Here is a 22,752-nt window from a genome sequence, read left to right as displayed (position 1 = left end):
GGCGACGGCAAAGAGGTTATGAAAAAAAAAGAAATGATTATATTTACATGTTGAGCAGTCATCTCCAGAATAACCCACATCACAGACACAAACACTGTCTTTCTCCAAGTACGGTTCGCAATATCCATTATCATTGCAAGATGGACAACTACTGAGAGCTTTGGTGCAGCCTTCGGGAGAGTTGACCACTTTGAGGGGGTTTTTAAGATCGTACATATGTTTATTGTTGATAATTTTTCGTATGCATCCCACAAAACCTGTGTAATTGAGGTCCGGATATGAAACTTGCGGGTTTTCCACACCTCCAATTTGAAGTGGCCAAATGCTGTTTAGGAAGCTGAAAGAAAAGAATAATTACGAGAGAAGAGTAGGCTTAAAAATAGAGGAAATTTTAACCTTTGGAAGAGAAGTAACCCTCGGAGATTTTACATTCCAAAACGTAAGGGTAACCTACGGCAGTCTTCGAGAACTCTTTGCAGATCCTCGTAAAAATTTTCCCTTTTCATGTAAAAACACTTACACATTGGTTTCTCTGACATTTCCTGATATTTTACATTCGCTTTCATCCTCCACCAACTGATCCCCAAGCTGTATCAAACGTGCGTTCTTGCATTGGTCAATAACAACTGTAAACCTCTGTGGAAACACGATTACATGTTAGTCATTGTGATTGACTTGGGCTGAACGGCAATGGCGCAGCTAAGAGAGCCTTGCCTCCCAACCCGGGTTCGAATCTCGAACCTGGCGTCAGATGTTGGTGACGGTGACTTACTTAGTTGCGATTCGCGGACCTTGCTTCATTCGTTGGATGAGATTGTTGCTAATTCTGATTTATTCCTAGGGGTCTTTTCTTCTCTGGGTTAACCTTCCAAATCCCAATTCGACCGCAAAGAATTGAACGCCCTTGTAAAGTATTATTTTCGAATACTGGCTAGTCAGATTATGGTCAAGGAAACTTCAAAAAGAAAAGCTTGCGACATCTTTCCAATTGAACTGCTAAGAAAAAAACCTTGTCGTTAAAAACGTCGTTCAATAATACATTTCATCTTAGAAGTGAAGAGCAACTGATTATCGTCGACAAGTAAACCTGATGAAATGTTGTCATTGTTAATGCAACGTTATACCTTCAACTCTTGACGCACTTCAACAGAATGCCATTGACCATCATCCAGTCGAGGACCACGTGACAGTGTTAGCGTTAAAGACTGGGATCCCAAAGATGTGACGACACGAACGAAGCCTCCAAACAACACAATGGCCAAGAAATCGCGAGGCTGGCCAGTGCCCACTGTGAAAAATAGAGTAAGAAAATAAGAATAAGTGTCAAATTTTTCTTGCAGTGAAGCGGGAATTAAGTCATCAGATTAAAATTGGAAACAAAGGGCACACTGTTTCTTTGTTTCACCATCTGATGAATTTGTTTACTTTAAGTTTTTTTTGTTTCACCATCTGATTAATTTTGTTTACTTTAAGTTTTTCTTTTGTTCTCTTGATCTGTGAGCGCTTAGTTGAAAGTCATATAGACTTCTTTTAAAGATAATTGTAATCATCTTGACAATCACTGCTGAAGATGTTTGTTGAAGCAAACGAAGCGGAATTCGTATTTTTGTGAGAAGTGCACCACATTGTATGTATGTATGTATTTACGATTATTTATACAGGCTAGCCAGTTTTGCAGATAGCTAGTTTAAATGGGGCCCTGTGAACACCCACCCATCCCACCACAGGGGAGGACATCCACCACACAGTTATCTCGTGCGTGGGAAATTAACGTCTCCTACCCTTAACCCTGCAGGAGACGGGGCCTACGGTTTATTCGTCCTTATCCGAGAAGACTAGGATATCTATCCATTTCTTGATATTATAGAAAGGTAGCAAATTGTCCTCAGTTATTTTAAGACCATGAGTATTGGTCCGGCCGGGGCTCGAACCCTCGACCTCCCGCACAACACAATCCGGCGCTCTAACCAATTGAGCTAACCGGGGGGCGGTCATTAGTTATGTTTCTAACCGCAGTGCGTCTTGTACTTCAATAAAGTTGAAAGGATTAAAGAACAAGACTAACTATGTCACCTATGATTTTTTAATTTGATTCTTTCTGCACCAATGAGTTTTGCAAAATAATTAATTGAAAAAAGCCTACCTTCCAGTAATGGCCCTTGATAAAGAATAAGCCCATCTGAGACTATTGTGGTGAATTCCAGCTGTACAACATTCCTGTCGTATGCCACAAGCTTTTCGAGCCATATATATGATTCTCCCAGCCCTCCCTCGAAGGTGCGAGTCGTTTCTTGACAAAGAGGTCCAGTAACTAACCCAGCGTATTTATGCTTGCATTGGCAAATAACCCCTGAGGAAAACACACTTTACGTGTCAAATATCTGCATTTAATTAAAATGTAGTTTTGAGAATTCTTCTTTTCTGCAGTCTTTGACTGCTTTATTGTAAAATCGGCCAATGTACGTATCAACTTTACGTACTTCAGAATTAGAGAGAACGGAAAATGACGTTAAGTTTTGGCAATTTTATTAGTGCCAGGGTGCTCGTCGGATCTCAAGCGCGCAAGACCCGACATTGAAAGCGATAAAATTTGAAGAAATTTTTCTTCTCATTGATTATTTCTTTTTATAATAAAGTTCGGATATAACGCGCGCTTTTATTGGCTGGAAGAGCGTCCTTTATCAGGATACAAAACACGGAGCTGAGCTAAAGCTGTTACGCCATCTGCCAATTACAATGTCCGACCATTTGCCGGACTAGCTTTTTTCAGTTAATTTAAAGTCAAATTTTGTGTCATAATTTAGAAATTGTTTGAAAATAGAAGCAGCGAGGGGGGAAATTGATGGATTTAACTGTTTAACAAATAAAGAAGCTTTGACTGTGCTCTGTTCTGTTGTAAAGCCACGTAGGAAGCATCTTAAGCACCCAAAGAGTAGGAAAAAACACTTAACTGCGCCTTGTGTTTCCCCCTACACTTCTTTCCCTGTCAAGCGTGGGACACACCATTACATTGTGGCAAAGCGATAAACCCCCAATAATAGTCATTGGTTAAAGACGTTACCTACCTTCTGGTTGTACGTCATGACATATACCGCCATTCAAACAAGGCTTATCTGAGCATCTTACGACAGGTTTAATCTCAAAGAAGAAGTACTTTGCTTCAAGTTTCACGTCGATTGATACAAATGTGAGAGAGGTGTCAGGTGCGGGTAATTTACCATAGTCGCCGCTGATCACTGTAAATGTTCTGAAGGCGTTTACCACGTTCTGGCACATACCAGTCTTATTGTATTCTTTTGCACATGTGTCAATACCGATGGCGCTTATAGTTAGCCCTGAAAAAAGCGAAATGTGAAAGGAACATTTGAAACGAAAGAGACATGTTCACAAATAGAACTATTACCAATGCTGAAAATTCGAAACAAAACTAATTCAACTTAAATCTTACCGATACTTTCAAGTGAAGATCTCTTCTCTATCAGTTTCGTCAATATATCCGATGTACTCCAAAACTCGTTTATAGGGGTGCTTACCGCTAACTGGACATTTATAGCCTGTGGGTTATCTGTATCAGTTTGTATGCTGAAGATATGGACATAATATTGTATAATAAAGTCTCCGCCATTGTAGCTGAAAATCTCTTGAAGCACCCCTACAAGCTTCGAGTAGTAATCACCAACAAAAATAGCTTTTTTATGGATTTGCACAAACTGTATTGTGGTGCTTTTTAGTACTGCAGCCTTTGAAATATTTCTGACCATAACATTTATGGCGGAGAACACAACTTTGGGTGGTGATGCCTGATTTCTGTTTTTTTCTGTTACGCGCACGAAAAGTCCGTAGTTACCCGCAGGAATATTTGCCGGTGCAGAGAGCTGGCCTGTGTTTGTATCCAAAGTGAAAAACGATCCTGGATTCTGCGTCGTAATTGTGTAGCCGCTTTCATCCACTTCAAAGTCGTTATCTCTGTAGTAAGCTTTTCCTATAACTCCCCCTGCAAAGCTTCCCTGATAAGAGTTTAAAATGATCGTCATTGTGGCGTTAAAAGGGGCATTGTTATTGAGGGAATCTTTAATCTCGATGTAGACTACAGTTATGTTCGACATAGCTGGATTGCCAGAGTCCGTTACTTGCACCCACAGTTTCCACTCTTGTTTCTCTTCGTAGTTGAATTGGTACGAAGCTGATGAGTAGATATCGGCAGTGGTAGGGGTCTTCGAACTTGGCTCTATATAAAAGTTCCCGTCTACCGTGCCATTGAGTATCTTGTATTCAAACGGTGGTCCATTGAACGGTTCATCCGGGTCAGAAGCACTAAGCGTCACAACAAACTGCGGTGTAGAAACTTTTTCAACGATGCTGCCGAATAAGATAGGAAGGATAAAATGTGGCCCATTGTCGTTGATGTCCAGTACTGTTATGGTCACGAAGCAAACAGCAAAGAGTTTATCAGCATCTTCGGCCTTTATCTCCAGCTTGTAACTGTTAACTGCCTCTCGGTCTAGCTGAGCAGTTATGTATAAGATACCGATACTAGGGTTGTTTGGATCAGGTTTGACGTCGAAGCTGTCAGTGGGGTCTCCAAACTCGACCGTGAACCACAGCCTTGTGTCAATGTTCTTGTCAAGATCGCTAGTCACCAAACTTAATACAGAGAAGCCGACGGGTTCGTCCTCGTTCACAGAAATGCTGTACGTATCTGGTACAAAGACCGGAGGATGGTCATTTACGTCTGTTATGGTGATGAACACGGTAGCGAGCTCTGAAGAAGTCTGTTGAGGGATACCTCGGTCGGATACATTTATCTTCAAAGTATAACTCTGTCGTGTTTCATAGTCTAACCCTCCTGACACCAATACCACACCGGTTGTAGGGTTGATGTAGAACGCGTAGGGATCGTTGCCAGACACCGTGGTAAACTCAAACTGAGCGTTGAAGCCCACGTCTTTATCCGTGGCGTTAACTTGTGTTACGAAATATCCGGGAAATGCGTTTTCCGGGACAAAAGCTCTGTACTCCAAAGGTTCAAATACCGGTTTATGGTCGTTGGCGTCTACTACTTTGATAGTCACCACTGTTGTGCCGCTAAGCTGTTGCGGAGTCCCATTATCTGTCGCCCTCACGGTGACGTTGTACTTGTCCGGGTCCCCTTCTTTGTCCAAGGTCATGGTATTGGATATGAGCCCAGTTGTACTGTCAATCACAAAGAGCCCGTCGCTATCGTCATCAAGAGAGTAGGTTAGGTCGGTGTTCCCATTCTCTTTTGGGTCATCTTCGTCGACAGCTTGCACGAAAATAACGCTTGTGCCCGGAGGTTTGTTTTCGTCGATCGTACCAATATATGGAGGACTTGGAAAGTAGGGTGCTTTGTCATTGACATCTAGAACTACAATCTGAAAGAGAATTTGGAAGAATGAAAAGGGCGTATTGAAAATTAGGAAATAAAGGTATGCTTTTAAAAGACTGGATGCCCGTTTACCAGCTCCACCACAGCACACCAACTACAATATCTTTACTGAATTACACCCTCTATCAACCATCATTGGACTTCAACAATTACAATAACCAAGCATGTTTACACAATTTCAGTGTATGTGAGCTAAAAGTGTTGATAGGAAATTCGAAGCCGTGATGTTTGTCAGTAATTGTTTCTCAAGCGTCGCTGCTGTGTTTTAGATCTCTATCGCCATTTTAGACCAAAATACTTCCCACCTTTACTCCAGCAAATCCAATGAAAACTCCGTCATTAGCCTGGACCTTAAAATATAACACAGGCGTTTCCTCTCTGTCCAGCGGTCTTCCATTGGTACGTATCTCTCCATTCTCTGGACCAATCGTGAAGAACATCTCGCCCTGTTTGTCCAAAGAATAAGAAATAGTCTCACCAGTCGTGTCGATGTCAGTAGCAGTTACTGTCACCACGAGCAGACTTCCTGGACTGCCTTCCACCACAGCTGCATTATAACGGAGTTGATTGAACACCGGGGCATTGTCGTTAACGTCTATAACCTGGAAGTAAGTTAAACGTTTGTTATTTTCTGTATAGGTAGAGTGGAGCTAATAAGCATTGCACTGATGTATATAAATCAGTGGAATGAATATAATAAAGGCACCTGAATCTTCTCTTTATCTTCTTACACTCAGACTTTACTAAAAATTTTACTAAAAAAGGGCAGGAATGAGGTTCATAGTTTATTTCCATGTAAGCAAAAACGAGATCGTCTGACGATTGGCTAAAACAGTATCCGGAGGCCACAGATTTTCGTCGTTATTGTGTGTGGTTTTTGTTATTTGCAAACGACAGCATTCTACTTTATTTAATTGAAAACCACTCTAAGGGGTAGACACAGATCAAGTTCACATCGGTCAAGCTCATACCTCGATTTTAACACTTGCTGGCGGTTGACTTGTTGTTCTTCCGTCTGTAGAGATAATCTTCAGATTGTACTCCTTATCAATTTCGTAATCGAGCTTATCATCGACTATGAGTTGTCCAACATTTTGGGGATAGTATTCTGTCTGCATATGAAATGCATGTCTTACATCTCCAGACGAGATATAAAAACTCACTAAAGAGTTGAGACCTACATCATTATCTTGCGCAGTAAAGGAGTGAACAATATGACCCAGATCAGCATCTTCTCTAACGCTCAGAGAATACTGAGTTAGAGAAAAAACTGGCCCTACATCATTGTCATCGACGACTTCGATATCAACATAGCTTCTCCCGAACTTGTTTCCCTGATCTCTAGCTTCGACTAAGACAGTGAAGTGTTTTTGATCAGCAGCCTCGCGGTCAAATGTCCCCTTCGTTCTTATAAGGCCAGTGCTGGAGTCAATGCTGAAATACTTTCCATCGGTGGTATCGCTTTCAACGATGGAGTAAGTCAACTGTCCCCCACCTCCAGTGTCCGGATCGTGCGCTTGCACTCGGAGTACCTCCGAATTAGGCGGAGAATTCTCTAGAACCCTACCCTCGTAAAACTCCGTTCCAAATGTTGGGGTGTTGTCGTTGACATCATTGACTTGAATCTCCACGAGGCAAGTGGAAAAAAGCATCTGGCTTTCAGACGCTTTGAACTGCATACGAAATATCTTTAGCTTCTCATAATCAAGCGCCTTACCACCTGTCATGATCTCCCCTGTCTGGGGATTGATGTGGAAGAACTCTGAGGCAAATTGCCAAGTGAATAACGGAGTATAAGTCAGGGGTTGGTTGTTTTTAGAATTTGCTTGAATTGTCAGGACTGTCGTATCTGCAGATAGATTATAAGTAAGATGGGCGTCAGTGCTAAGCCATGCAAATTTAAATCTTTTATGGAAAAGTGTTAACTTGGTTTTGTTCAGCCTAATCCTCCCACGCCTCATGAAAATGTTGAAAGCCATGGTCGACCCTGAAGCGTGTCTTGTACAATTATTGTAACCTTTTCCAATTGCAAAATCAACCATACTTTGGAATCATATTTTCAGCCGCTGAAAATCATTTCACTTACATGTTGTTACGATGATTAATCTGTAAAAATGGCAACCGACTAAAGTAAATCGAATCAAGGCATTGCTTTTAGGCTTGTCGTAACGAGATGCTTGGAACTGTTTTACGGGTCGCGATATCTAAGAAACCAAGTAAACCAGTATGACACTCAAAAACGACTTTAAACAAAAAATTTCAACAAATGCTTATGAACTTTGATGAAAACTCGAGAAAAATCTGACCAAAATGCACTTAATGACGAACCTCTTTCCACCAATGTAAACTTACCTTGACCATAAGGAAATGAACAAAATACGTTTTCAGTTTTTGTATGAAAATGTTTTAATGTTTGGAGGAAAACGGGAGAAATGTGAATTCTGTTTTGCCCGCGTACCTGCAACTTGATTTTCCTGGACTGGAGCGATATATATTGACTTCGTAAACTCCGGAGGTGGAAGGTCTGAGACAAAGATTTCAATATTTGTACTCCGATCCGTAGGATTATCTGCACCCGCTGTCATAGGCTCCGTGTTCGAAGGCAGGACAGTTAATGTCACTGTTCCTGTAAAAGATGCCAATGACACTTTGGTTGATATGACACCCATTTCTGATATCTCGAACTTATCATCAGGTTCTAAATGATACTCCACATTGGCGTTGACACCTGCATCCAAATCGAACGCGTGAATTCTCAGAACTGAGGTTCCTATTTTGGCGTTATTCCAAACGCTTCCTTTGTAGTTCCACGTTGGAAAAAAGGGGTAGTTATCATTTATATCTCCAATGTTGACCGTCAGCTTGCAATACCTAAGAAGTCGCTCAGAGGAGCTTCGGCCATGGCCACCGTCTTCAACTTTAATAACTACTTGATATTGGGCTTTTTCTTCTCGGTCAAAGGTTGCAGCGGTTCTTAGCACACCGGTAGTATTATCAATCTCAAAGAACTCATCGCCATATGCCAGACTGTACTCTACTTCTCCGCTTAAACCACTATCAGCGTCTTTAGCTACTATTTGGGTAACCACTTGTCCGAGGGGAAGATTCTCTGTTACTGCTGAATCCTTGCACTTTTCGAACACGGGTCGATTGTTGTTCTTGTCCCTGATAGTTATGAAGACTTTTGCTTCGCCGAAGGCTCCGTTTGAATCCGTTGCTCGAATGGTGAACGTATATTCCCAAGGACTGCTGGGAAGTTTTTGTGAAAGAGAAATGACCCCAGTTTTAGCATTTATTTGGAAAGGACCACTCCCTTGGACGATGGAATATGTAATTTCCTCGTGGTCATCGTCGTGAACTTCGATCACCGCTAATCCTATCCCAACTTGTGCATCTTCGTCGACGGTGAATCTGTACTCGAGGTTTGCAAACCTTGGTTGATTGTCGTTCACGTTGGTAATCTTCATCTTGACATAAGCCAAAGCAACGTTCGTTTTATTCCTCAGATGATCAGATGCATGGACTTGGAACACGTGTGTTGTCTGGCTTTCGTAATCTAAAGAACGTGCCGGTGATATGACTCCAGTTTCGGGGTCCACTGTGAAATACTCGGTATCTTTCACTGAGTAGCTCAGCTGCCCTGGCAAGCAGTTGCAATCCTGGCTACAGTCACAGTCTATAGCGGCTACGGTCAATATCGAGCTCCCGAGAGCCTTGTTTTCTGGCACAGTAACCGTGTAAGATCCTTGTTTAAACGCAGGATAGTGATCATTAGCATTCAAAACGAGTACTTTGACATTGATTATAGAGACAAGACCAGATGGAATCATCTCGATTGCTTCCACCTGCACTTCATATTCCGTTGCTTGTGTTTCGTAGTCCAGGAGAAAGTTAAGTTTGATTTCACCTTCACTGTTGATTCTAAATCTGTTATCCGAATTTCCATTAACAATATTGTATCCTACTCTACTACCTGAGACGCTAATAGCTTGGATCTTTCCTATAACAGTTCCAGCCTTGGCGTCTTCGGGCACCTCAAACCTGTAGCCATCGTCGTGAAAGTCGATAAATCTCGGTGGCATTTTCCCAACATCTAATCGAAGTTTTAATGGGCTGTTCTGGCGTCGTGGTATCCCGTAATCAAATGAAAGTAACTCTAGATCGTACTGAGACTTCATAAGAGGGCCGTCAACCTCTAGAACATCTTTCAACGGGTCGATACCAAAGGGAGCGCCACTGGTGACAAGTTGATAACCTGCAAGTCCATTCACACTAGTATCTGCATCCGTTACGTAAAGCTTCAATGCCGAAGCACCAGCCCGAGCGTTACCGTTCACTGTTCCGTACCGTTGCCTCAATTCAAACCTGGGATCGTTATCATTGACATCAACGACGGAGATCTCGAAGGTGATGTCGTTGAAGATTGGGCCACTGGAACTAGAAGCTTCTTCTCGGACTGTCAGAGTATACACCGCTTGAGTTTCAAAATCGAGTGCGGTGTTAAGTTTAATTCTGCCCTCCTCGTCGACAGAGAAAGGGGTCTCCTCTGGATACAAGATGGAGAACTTTCCACCAGGAATGTATCTAGGAGTCATGGCGAAAACCTTACCGACCGGCATGTCCTCCCTAACCCTCAAGGCCGAAGTATCTTGCCCTGCTTGTTGTTTAGCAAATGCCAGGCGCACAGATGTCGTTGCAGAATTCGGTGGATTGGCACCATCACGAGCCTCTAAGTTGAAACTCAGTGTCCTCAGAGGTTCAGTTGAGCGCTTCCCGGGAATGCTACCGTCAAGAGTTCTTTTGGCACGAATGATTCCCTGTTCGTCAATATCAATGTACGCCTCTGCATCAGGGGATAACTTGTACTTCATGGAGGACTCAATGTCTAGATCGTATGCTGCAATTCGGGCCACTTGGTCGCCCACACGAGCGCCCGCAGTGGCTCTATATTCGACTTTCCCATTGAATTCATCGATGAAGAACGGGCGGTTGTCATTGATATCTATAACGTTGATAGTGATCTTGACTTCAGCTTTCCTTCCTTTGATATCCTGCGCCATTATGTGCAGTTCGTACCTATCAGCTTTTTCATAATCGAGTTCCTGAGCCGTCACCAGATCCCCCGAGAAAGGATCGATTTGAATCACACCATCCTCGTTACCCGACAGTATGGTGTACATGACGTACTCCGTGGTAGCTGCAGCTGCTGATGCGATCTTCTGTCCGGCCAAGATACCCTCCTGAGTTTTGAAACTTAAAGAAGGATCTGGATACCGCGGGGGTCCATCAGGAGGAAACACATTTATCAACACAATCGCTTCGTCTTTTTTATTTCTGTCTTTTTCATCGGCTGCTTCCACAGTTAAAGTAAATGTGTCCTGACGAGCAGATGCTAGTGGCCTGTTGCCCAGGGTGATAAGTCCGTTGTCACTTTTTATCTCAAAAAGATTGTCCTTATTGCCCTCCTTAATGGTGTAATACAGCAGTCTATTGACACCACTGTCTAGATCTGTGGCGGACAATTGGATTACTTTACTTCCGTGTTTGAGGTCAGCAGGTATGGAAGCTTGGTAAGAGGAAGTCGAGAATCGTGGTGTATTGTCATTTATGTCTGTTACTCGGATGATTAACTTGACGATGTCTGGAAAAAATAGACACATCAATAATGAATAAGTTCAATGTATTGCCTTCGCCTTGAATTTGACTCGATTTGACTGATTTCAGTAGTGAGATTAAACCAAGCGAGCCATGAAATATATAATGCAAATCTCAGCAGCCATACCACGTCCCTACTCAGGATATGGCCAAGAAAGGAGAAAGCAAAAAGTTTTTTCGAAGAGAGTTTCCCCTCGATGTGTGGCTCATCTCATACTCACAAATAGCACATACTAACTAAGGAACAGGCAGTGGTAAGGCAGTCTTACGGACCTCACAGATTCAGGACAGACTCTTACCGCTTAGTGGCTGTGGCCGAGCACCGTCTTGTGCCCTGATGAACAGCACATGCTCAGCAGCTTTCTCGCGATCCAGAGGCTTCTTCAGGTTGACCCAACCACTATCGGGTTCTACCTCAAACAGCTCCTTACTGTCGCTCCTGACAGTCTGAATGATGGAGTAAGTCACTTTTCCGTAGTCACCATTGTCTTGGTCAGTTGCCGTCAAACGTATTAAACTGGGATTGACTGATGTGAAAAAAATATTTACGGGCGTTAGCATTTGTTGTGATGCGAACGAGCCATGTGCTGCTGTAACCTTGCTATTGAATTCCAGGGGCTTATATATCCAGAATTAGGAACCATTGGTTGAGTTTTGGAAGCAGTTTGGATGCAATACTGTTTAAAATCATAATTTATCCCTTTTTCATGAAAATATAAGTAAAATTCTATGTTCAGGTTTCTGCGTTATAGGATTTATTTGGCAAAAAAGGAACAAAAACAAAAGAAATCGAAAACCGAGTTCTTAGTTCTTAGACATCGAAGAGCTAGAAAATGTAGCACGATGTGAAGGGTTCACCTAATCATTTCATACCTTAGGAGGGCATTTCATGATTGGGGGCATTCCTGAGAAAGTTGGGTACAAATAAGTGTCTCGGAAATTGTGTGACTAACTTCGCATGGCATGAGGCTTTCTCATACACAAATGTCAAACAAACCTTCATTTTCAAGGACATCTATGACTACAATTGACTTCTCAAATGATGGTGCGTGATCATTGGCATCTTGCAAGGTAACTTTGACAACGGTGGTATCGTTTTTGTTATTGAGGGACACCATTACTAAGAGCTCATATGATGGCACCTTCTCGCGATCCAGAGGCTGCGCCACATTAATAACGCCCAAATAGTTTATACAGAATCTGTTGTCGGAGTCGCCTTTGATGATTGCATATCTCAACGGGGCAGTGGGGTCGTTATAGTCAGCTTTTATGTCGATTACACTGGTACCAACGGGACTGTTCTCACTGACACTTTTCAGATACTCCTCTTGTTTGAATGTCGGAGGCTTGCCGATATTCAGAACTGTTATTTCAATGGTTACGGCACTTTCTAGGCTGGCTCCGTCTACAGCCCTTACTACTATAGCGTAGAAGCTTCCTTCTGAAAATCTTAACACATCAAAAAAGTAATGAGTCAGAGAAGGAAAAGCATCTTCTAAGGGCCGAGTCGCATACGATTCCTGAAGCTTTCGAATCTCGAATAAAGTATCAGTCAAAAGGAAAAAGTGCTTTCAGTGTTGATTCGTTCATTGAATACACGCAGGCATAAGCAGTCCTAAACCAGACTCGATATAACGTGTACAAATAAGTGCATTTTTCTGTTGATCTGACGATTAGCTGAACGACTATTTAACAATTATTCGCCAAAGGCGAGGTGAATATCGTCGAATAATCCCCGAGACGAATTCGAGGGGATTATTCGACAATATTCACCGAACCTGAGGCGAATAATTGTTTTAGTATAATTCCAGAGCTGAACAACAGAGAAATTTCTAAAATCATAACATTTTAGTAACATTTATTAACATTTTATCTTAACAGTTTATATAAACCGCGCGGAGCGGTTTATATAGCGTCATATACGGAACCGTTCGACCAATCAGATTGCTGGAAACTCTTTTTTCAGCTCTGAAATTATACTAATAATTGATATAAATTATATTATAGTGTACTTGATTTCTCTGTTGGTCTTGAGTGAGCCGGTGACTGAGTTAATGGAGAATGGGATGTCGATGGATGGATTACTGGCGGATTCATGAATATTGTACGACACAGAGCCAAAGTTTCCTGTATCCTCATCTGTTGCCGTCACCTGAGGAAGAATTAGATTTGAATCGCACTTAAAGCGCAAAGAAACCACGTTCAAAAGTAGCTTTTGAATGGAAAAATAAATGAGGCGATTCGACTTGCTTTTAATTACATTACAAACAAAAGAGTGAAGACACAGTTTTCTCTGATGCCTAACAAGCTGGAGACAACGAAATAACGTAGAATTTACGTCTTTGCTCTTATAACAGCGGAAAGATTATACGAAAACATTATTTATCTCAGGCTCAGTGAATACTTTGTCTCGGATATCAGTAAAAGTAGCCTTTCTTCTCCAGCGAAAATTTGTTGAATATAAAAATATGTTATATTCTCCAGTGTTTTAATGCAAACGAGTTCTTTCCAGCAAACAAGAGAGATCTGCATCAATTTGTCACGAAAATCTGTCCTTTAGTTTATGTTCGAATCAATAACATGAATATATATTTACCTTTATCACTTCCGTGGCACTTGGTGTATAGCTCTCAATGGCAATCCGAGTCGGTCGGTTGTACAAGAGGAACCTGGGACTATTGTCATTAATATCTTGCACTGTAACCTGGCCTGTAACCTCAGCAGCAATATCCGGGATACTTCCATCGGAGAAATCAAAAGTTGCCCGAATGATCAACTTGTACTTCGTGGTAGTTTCATAATCAAGATTCTTAGCTAAGGTCACCTTCCCGCTTCTGGAATCTATATTAAAAGTATTGTCCAGATTTCCGCCTACTATGGAGTATGTAAGGATTCCTGAGTCTGAACCTGATCGCGAAGCACTTACGGTGAACACAGACGCGCCGATGGTAGCGTCTTCACTGAGAGAATTAAGGTAGCTGTTACTGCTGAATTCGACAGGTACGAAAGGCGTGCTAGGCACGGAGATTTTCAGTGACACCTCGCTTTCTCGTTGAACATTGGTACCTGTAGAAGATGAAAGATATTCAGAGATCAGGACCCTGTTTACCTGTAGTAGATGAAAGAGATTCAGAGATCAGGACCCTGTTTACTAAAATCTGATTGAAACCACGGAGTTTGGATGACTTCTCGTGTTGTTTTTGCAAAGAGCAGCCATAGAAAAGGAACGAAAGTAACCATCAAGACTGGCGACCAGTGATATTGTTTGAAACATTCACCCCTTGGTCCACCTCGTACGATCGTAGGGTTTTTTCTGATTGTAATTTTAAACTAACCGTCCCGTATGTTGTTTGTAGAATGTCAATTTGAAAAAAACTCGGTAGCCAGGCATCAAACTTAAATCTCCAACGCGTGGTTCACAAGCAGATGTTACTCTGGCTCTCACTCGCAAGAAGTCATTATTATCTAAGAATGCACTTTGTCGATCAAACGGCTCTTAAATAATTAAAAAAAATGAAACCTTGCCAGGTTATGGATGAGAGTCCTCGTTCTTAGGAAATTTTCAAAATAGCTCTCTCTATTATGGAATTTGAAGCATATTTAAAGAAGATATTCGAATGTATTAGTTATCTTATGGAGTCTTGAAGGACTTTCAATGCCATAATTTCATATAAACTTCTCAACAGTGGAGATGAAATGTTCATATGGTTTTGGGAGCACACCTCTTCTCCTGAGTCTGTCTGATTTTAAAAGATAGTCAGACGAAAGGCAACTACCTAGGAGTGTGAGTGGACCACATGTTAAATCCTCGTCTTATCAAAAAGGTTTCTTCTCGTTTCATTACGGCTTTTTTTTTCCCTGAGTGTAAACATATCATAAACCAAATCCAGCGGCATTTTTTAAAAATATCTTTCAATATCGTTTCAACTTAACAAAGCATAAATGCCTGTCTGATTCATAGTATGTTGAAAGACACTGGAATCAGGGTCACTACGAGTCAATGCTGAACTATCAACACACCTGTTTCTTTCGCCTTGACTTTGAGGTTGAACATTTTGTTTTCGGGTAGACCCGATGTAATCGTGCGAACTATGCCCTCGCTGTCTATCTGAAATCTGTCGAAATAGACCGTATAAAGGAGTCAAAGAAGAGTCAAGAGTAAAAAGATAAAAAAGAAAAAGTTGGCTATTTAACAAGTGGAACCAGCTTTACGAATTTAAAATAGGATCAAAATTTTACAATCACCACGGAAGAAAACTGAATTTGAAACATATATACATAAGAAGGCTTAAAATTAAATTGTTTGTTTTCACAAGTAAGGCTAAAAGTTCAAATTCTGTTGTGAGAAAGGTAACTAAAGCCTCGGCTAAATTATCAAAATTATCGTCCAAGATTCTGTTACGTTGGAAGTGAATTTTTCACCGTTTGAATGGCCTCCCATGTTTGATATATATGTCAAGAATTTCCGTCTGTTATGTTTTCTCTATAAACAAATATTTCATTCTTGTAGCGAACTCATGTTGTGTGCCGCTAACACGATGTTAAATTGATTGTTTGAAAAGTGTCAGTATTTTTGGATTTCCACAAGACACATTGATTACATCCTAAATTTTGCATGAACGTAATTTTTAATTTCTCCCTTCCAAAAGAAATTGAAGACAATGATATTTTTTCGGGATGGGATGAATAGGACAAGAAAACATATTACTGTGTTATACCACCTATCCATACTTCTTATTTCTCCTTAAAATACTAAGTTATATCAGTTATATCAGCCCTGAATCAAACATTGAGGTCACAGGAATAAAGAAGATGATCACTAACTAAAGAAGCTCTTGGTTGTGAAACAAATTTTCCTTGTCAGCACCTTTGGAAATGTAAAGAGAACAGTATGGAGAATATGCACAGTGAGGGTATGTTGTAAAGGGTGCGAGCGGAAGAACTACTGAAGAGACATACGGGAGATATCGAGGAGCATTATTCTAATTATTATAGTGGGTCTAACTTACAACAGTTACACACCTGTCATCAGCACCTTCGGACAAGAGCTCCAAAACAAACTCAGTTTTGCCAGGGGTATCTCTGTCAAAGACAGTCACTTGTACTAAACTGGTTCCCTGAGAAGTGTCACTGGCGACGGAAACCCAGTAGGAGGATTGCGTGAACTCGGGGGCATAGTCGTTCGTGTCTGTTATTTTAACCGTTACGCCAGCCTTGCCAATCAGGTTCCTCTGCTTGATGTCTGTAACGCGCACTTGAAAAGTGAATTCTCGGTTGGAAATTTGAACAAAATCTCGAATAACTTTTACCTGACATTCGTAACCTATTCTATTGACTTGAAAGTGATCCAGTATTTGTGTACTTGTGATGTCGTCCAGTGAACATTCAAAATCGTTTGCGGGCCTACTGTCAGTGGTGAAACGAAACCCATCGCCATCAATTAGTAGAGTTGTTCCAAATTCCACATCTTCCTGAGTTTCAACTTCATAGCTTTTCTTGACGAAGTTCGGCGGGCCGTTCTCGTTTGTTATTGATACTGTCACTGAAGCTGATGACGTTTTTGAGGAGCTTTCGCTTTCAGCTACGATTGAAAGCACATATCCTTTTTCGGTCCTGTGGTCAAAGGAAGCCAAAGCAGACAAGGTCCCTTGAGATGAAAATTAAAGAGGCAAATGAGAAATGAAGTAACAGTCAATTGAAGACAATTATTAGAGACCAATTCCCGCTAGAATTGCGGCATCTTTTCGCTTGGTGACGCGTATTACAATACTCTGCTGTTTCCTTTAGCTTTAACGTATTCAATGAAACGATTAGAAGGAAAAGTTTAAAGATAATGCTCTTAGGTTTCAATCAGCCTTCTGTGGTTTTGAAACAGTTGCTAATGTTGTCTACCAGACAAAGCACGGTGAGTTCTTGTATTTAAGTCGATAATTTTGAATACATTCGCCGTTATTTTCGGTAAGTTAGCCGTTAGTTACTTCTCGTGTTTACTGCGCTTGTAGCTCGTCACACATGTAGCACCTGACAATTTATTTTCATCAAACTTCTTCTATTCTAATCAAAGTTAGAAAACTGGATTATTTTGCCACCTCCTGTATTTGATATAACTGTGCGCCAGTTGCTTTTAAGAAATAAGCTGAGACCCAAATCACTTTTGCAAAATGTTTCTTAAGATCGTTTTTTGTGTCTGACGGTATATCTTGGCTCTTTTTCCTGGCCATAACTTGTGAAGTAATTAACTTGATTTGACATTAGCGCTCGTTTCTACCGCCGATTTTTAAAAGTCTCAGCGAGAATTTAATGTCATTCTTTCGTCAGTCACCCTCGGAATTTTCTGTTTAATCATTTTTATTGCGGTGCCTTTCAGGGAGAAAGCATTTTAATTTTTTACTACTTTTAGCTTATCTTGTTTTGAATCGCAATTTGATCGCGAGCACAATTATAGCCTTACAGTAGTCCTCTCTCTCGAAATGATAAAATATATTTTATTGCCACGAGATACAAACGAAAGGATAATTATTCTTCAATTGGAACATGATGGGTTTTTTTCGGAATCGCTTTTAGATTTATCATTTTACAAGCTATTCTAATCAAAACTAAAAAGCCAACAATTTATTGCAGAATTCCGTAATATTTATTGGACGAGGCATAATCAGTTGAACCTCAGAGTCATAATAGTGTCAAGTGATCAAGTTGAGGAGAAGCGTGCGTGGGAGGTTTTTGATACAGCCGCCAAATGCAAATGTCCCCTAATTGCAATATAGAACATAGCTAGCAGAGCCGCGCAATCATATTCAATATATGTAAGCGTGCTCAAAATCCCGATAGTGCACGCTGATAGCGTCAGCAAATCGCTTCGCCAGAATTTTTTTTTCCACGCGAGCGGCCATTGTTAGCGCGGGGAAAAATAATATATTTCGCGACAATAATGGATACAAACAGAGACTCGGCCTACTAGTCCCAAAACGAAGACAATTTTTCGACCTTCTCCCTTGGGCTAGAGTTCTTAAATGAGGCAGAAAAAGAGAAAAACAAGTTACAACGTAAAAGGAGACGGCATCAGCGCCGTTACGATTCGCTTCAATTGATATTGTTGTCCGTTTTTCGCGTCGGATTTGATGCACAATTCCACCGGCCATGTTCTAAAACAATTGGTTTATGCTTTCAGCTGTGCACTATCGAGTTATGGAGCACGTGGGAAGTTTGGAGAGCACTCAAGAAGCTAGAGTTACCCTCGGCTATTGCCTCGGGCAATTCTTACGCCTCTTTCGTGCTCTCCAAACTTCCCGTGTGCTCCATAACTAGATAGTGCACGCTAAAGCATGAACCAATTGTTAATTCTTGCTCCTCTAAACCGTTTGTATTAAGTCATGTGAGTCGGGCTAACTTCTTAACCAGTCAAATGCAAAATTCAAACCAATCGCTGAGGTTCACTTGTATATTCCCGTGTTTGATAACGGCTACCTTTGTTTTCTTTAATTTTCCGTTTTCTTTTTAAATACCTTGTCTTTCTTCCGTTTTAAGGTAATTCCTCAGAAGAAAAAATATGAATCAATTTTTTTAAAAATTTTCCTTAAATGTTCCCTACTAATATCTATTTCGAACAGTACATTCAAAAATAAAGGCTGATAGTTTCTAAAGAAACTGTTTGGGGCTAACGAAATAATTTGGATATATCAACAAAGTTGAAATGGTGAATTGGCCACCGTAACGATTACAAAAGCTGACGTTTCGAGCGTTAGCCCTTCGTGGGAGCGAAGGGCTAACGCTCGAAACGTCAGCTTTTGTAATCGTTACGGTGGCCAATTTACCATTTCAACTTAGTACATTCAAAAAGGCTGGTCACAGTGCTTGTTTAGGAGATATGATGGGCCAGTGTTACCCCATCTATGCCTGTGCTGGCACTTATCACACGCGTCACTTCATCGTTTCACAGTACATTTTGAGGGGGCTGGGGGCAAGGGTTTTTAATCAACACTAAAAAAATCTTGATAGATTGAAAGTCTCGAGCAAATGGAACAATTTGAAATATAGTTTGTGAAAAAAAATTCCCAATATCAAACGACATCGACTCAAATCGTTCCTCGCGTCGTTGCATTCAGGTCATAATTTGTATCAGTAACGGCTTCATGCACGCTTTTAGCCATATCTTTTTTCCTTTCGATAATTTTGTTTTTAATTTCTTCAGCTCGAAGATGATAATTTGTACACCGAAATTATGCAATAAAAATGTAGGTCACCGTGCTCGTTCAAGAGTTAAGGATCATCATACCAAAAACCAATACCGTTTTCTCGGAATGCGTGCGCTTATCCGCCTGATGACGTGATTGTTATGCGCAATACAGGATGCGCAATGGAATGGTTATTCCAAGTAACCTTTCGATTAATTTTGTTTTGGTTATAAGGCATTCAATCCAAGAGCACATTATCATAATTCAAGGCTAGTAGGTCTGTTAAAAGTAAAATTAGTCCAGTAAAAATGAGGAAAACCAACGCAAAAAGGCAAAAAAGAAAATAATAAATAAGTAAATAAGCTCTATGGTAGCAAAAGAAAGATCAAGAGTTATCTCGCCAATAGCTCGCATTGTTAAACTCTGGAACCTTACTTGCTCCGTCTTACCATTCGCCAGCTTTGACAACCCAGGTTCGTACCAGAAATCTGTCCGTAATGTAATGCTAGACCGCCTAAAAACTATATATGACATTGATTGGCCCTGCACGCGGACATTAGCCAGTACGTGCTCGTGCCACTAAGTTGAAATTATTTATTTATTTATTTTGTATTTTTGTAATCTTCTATTTTATAGTGTTTTTTAATTCATAATGGGCGGCGCCTCGCATGGAACTTTACGTCCCGTTCGCGCCTTCCCTTTTGGGTGCAGTTTTATCACAGTTTCTCTTCTGTTTTCTATTTGTTATTGTATTATTGTACTTTTGCCTTGTTCAAATATTTATCTGATATGCCCAATAAAGTCGTTTAAAAAAAAAAAAAGAAATATAACTTACAGCGGATTGAGTGACCTTGAAATTAGATGATCTATCACAGGTTGTTCTCGACTAGGATAACCTGATAAAGGTATTTTAATTTTTTACCTGTATTCCTGTCAATGGCGAATCTTTCGTTGGCTCCAGATTTAATCGAATATGTCACTGCGCCGTTACTTCCAGTCGCAGCTATGCACAACAAATTAGGAAACAGTCCCTGTTTTTCTCGCAAGGAGGCCTGGTACTTTTCCGGAGTAAACTTTGGACTAGAGTCGTGTGCGCTGGTGACACTGATATCAACATTCGCTTGCGCGGTTTTTCCCCCACCATCGTTTGCTGTGACATGGAGAAGGAATTTTCTGTCGCCAATAGCTCGGTCCAGCTTTCTTTTCGTCCTAACTACTCCAGTACCTGCTTCTATTTGAAATTCGGAAGACGATGTGGAAAGATCGTAAGATATCGAAGGATTGTCATGATCTATGGCGTGGATGACAGTGACAAAAGTACCCTTCTGGCTATTCTCGGGTACACTAGCGATATAAACTGGCTTAGTAAATTCAGGGTATGAGTCGTCCTCATCTGCAATTTTTATCATCAGAAACAGATGGCAATGGCGAGGAATTTTGTCCTTGTTTCTTGCTTCTATCATTAATTCATACACGCCGTGCTTTTCTCGATCGAGTGCTGCGGCCGTTTTTAATACACCCGTTTCTTCGTTCAACTCGAAGTATGGCAGCGCGGAACCGAATATTGCCGAATACACTACGCCTTTGTTCGTGCTCGCGTCGGAGATTACCGAAGCTGTGAACACAGATGTGCCAATTTTAATATTTTCTTGGACCGTTATTTCTTGTATAGGATTGCTAAAGGTAGGATAGTTGAATGGATTATCTATGGATTCTACTTCAATTTTAACTTGTGCCACAGCGCTTTTTGGTGGGCTACCCTGGTCTTCAGCCTTTACGGACAAGGTGTATGTCTTCGCGTCAAGTTCCTTGTTAATTGTCAGAACACCGCTGGTGGAATCCAGGGTAAAATCGCTTGAGGGAGTTTGCAGTGCATAACGAAGCGCACTGTTGGATCCCGGTGGATCTTCATCTACTGCCAAAATAACACCAAGACTACCTCTGATGGGAAACGATGCGTGAAGCGTAAAGTGGTACGGTGCTTTAGGAAAAAATGGTGCTGCGTTTTCTTGGTTGGAAGTAGTGGAAGCCGGGTGAGGGAAGTTGGGAATATCCAGGGGGACAGTGATGGTAACAGTAGCCGTGGATTGTTGACTGGGTGTTCCTGCATCCCGTGCGACGACAGTCAACCGGTGTACTCGCTGGTCTGTTTGTGAATAGTCCAGCTCACGCACCAGCATAATTGCACCTGTAAAGACATTTATCGTAAAATAGCTCGACAATGTTTGGAAGAAATAATAAACCTGACCGCTAATTCCCTCGTCTTTGTCAGTAGCTCGCACTTTGAGAACTTGCATCATAACCGGAGTATCCTCGCTTATTTCTCGTTTGTAGCTGTTTTTATCAAATACAGGAGCATAATCGTTCACCTCTTCAATCAGTACTTCGATTGTAGTTTGTGCCACTTTTGGCGGATTGCCCATATCCTCTGCTTCAACAGTCAACCTCAAAAAAGGTTTTTTCGTGTCTCGCTTGATCGGTCGATCGGTAGCTTTTAACTGCAAAAAACTGTGCTCACCAACGTCATATTTCTCAACCCTAAGATAACCTTTCTCGTTTCCTTTAATTATCTTATAATCCCTTACACCTGAGTTATCGCGGTCACCAGCGTAGCAATTTTCCAAGCCCATAACCACAGTTCCTTCGGGAGAGTTTTCTTTGATGTGTCCGTTGTACAGACCGTAGGTAAAAACTGGCGGGAAGTTATTCACGTCTTGTACCGTCACTCGCACTGTTGTGGCCAGGCCTCCGTTTGCCTCCTTGGAAGATCTTCGAACTATGGTCAAATCGTACTGGTTAGGTTTTCCCTTCTCGTAAATCAAAGGTTGAATTGTTCTGATAACACCAGTTTTAGAGACCTTGAATAAACCGACCTTGTCAAGCGCGTCCCCTTTCTGCGCGTAAAATAGCATGTACTCCTCTCCTCCAGTAGGATACGGTAGTCCACTGTAAACTACATAATCTTCTGGTTTTCCTTCCGGTACGTTCACCTCGATAAGATTCTTCCATTCCGCGCTAGTGTCAATTACTAGATGTAACAAAATTACCAACGCGCCCAAATGGGTGATAAAGGATAGCCACATTGTAAAAGTAGAACACAATATGTAAACTTCAGAATATTTGCAACCTTGTTATCGTGTATTGGTATCGCTTTTGTCGATCACTCTTTTGCTTGCTAATTGCCTCGGAGAAAATCTCGGTGTCTTACTTCGAGTTGCATTAGTTTTACACTACATAACCGGTTACAAAACTTGGAACCTTCTTAGTGGAAACGTCTGCAAAAATACAGCTGCGGTCACATAAAGAAAACTGTTTGTCCTTGTAACTTTAACTTGTAGGTTGAGTTGAACTTCAGAGTTTTCTGGTTCCTTGGCGTTCTGTTACTAGCCACAAACAAATGAAATCAGTAAAAAATATCTGATGAACTTTGTTTTCAGATGGCGCTAAGTTAGCAGCTGCTGAGATTTACTAGTCGACACACCTTTGCTGTAAGCAAAATTGCCGGTAAATGAGGCTTGT

At 41.2% G+C, this 22,752-nt stretch overlaps 1 protein-coding gene across 1 annotated transcript in view; it reads right to left on the bottom strand.

Moving 5' to 3' along the window:
• Nucleotides 1-22,331, bottom strand: part of LOC111329008 (protocadherin-like protein) — a 28,035-nt gene extending 5,704 nt beyond the window's left edge. The window contains exons 1-16 of the mRNA XM_022933568.2: nt 20,156-22,331; nt 16,085-16,709; nt 15,083-15,177; nt 13,659-14,128; nt 13,075-13,214; nt 12,060-12,511; nt 11,362-11,589; nt 7,866-11,048; nt 6,379-7,256; nt 5,713-6,009; nt 3,449-5,393; nt 3,066-3,335; nt 2,144-2,350; nt 1,125-1,288; nt 521-636; nt 48-337 (exon numbers count right to left, since the gene is read on the bottom strand). Of these exons, the coding sequence (XP_022789303.2) occupies nt 48-337; nt 521-636; nt 1,125-1,288; nt 2,144-2,350; nt 3,066-3,335; nt 3,449-5,393; nt 5,713-6,009; nt 6,379-7,256; nt 7,866-11,048; nt 11,362-11,589; nt 12,060-12,511; nt 13,075-13,214; nt 13,659-14,128; nt 15,083-15,177; nt 16,085-16,709; nt 20,156-22,316 (11,521 nt within the window). The 5' untranslated portion in view covers nt 22,317-22,331. The remainder of the gene's footprint in view (nt 1-47; nt 338-520; nt 637-1,124; nt 1,289-2,143; nt 2,351-3,065; nt 3,336-3,448; nt 5,394-5,712; nt 6,010-6,378; nt 7,257-7,865; nt 11,049-11,361; nt 11,590-12,059; nt 12,512-13,074; nt 13,215-13,658; nt 14,129-15,082; nt 15,178-16,084; nt 16,710-20,155) is intronic.
• Nucleotides 22,332-22,752: the final 421 nt, after the last annotated feature.

Source organism: Stylophora pistillata, chromosome 12, assembly GCF_964205215.1.
Source record: "Stylophora pistillata chromosome 12, jaStyPist1.2, whole genome shotgun sequence".
NCBI lineage: Eukaryota > Metazoa > Cnidaria > Anthozoa > Scleractinia > Pocilloporidae > Stylophora > Stylophora pistillata.
This window is presented reverse-complemented; position numbering and strand designations above follow the sequence as displayed.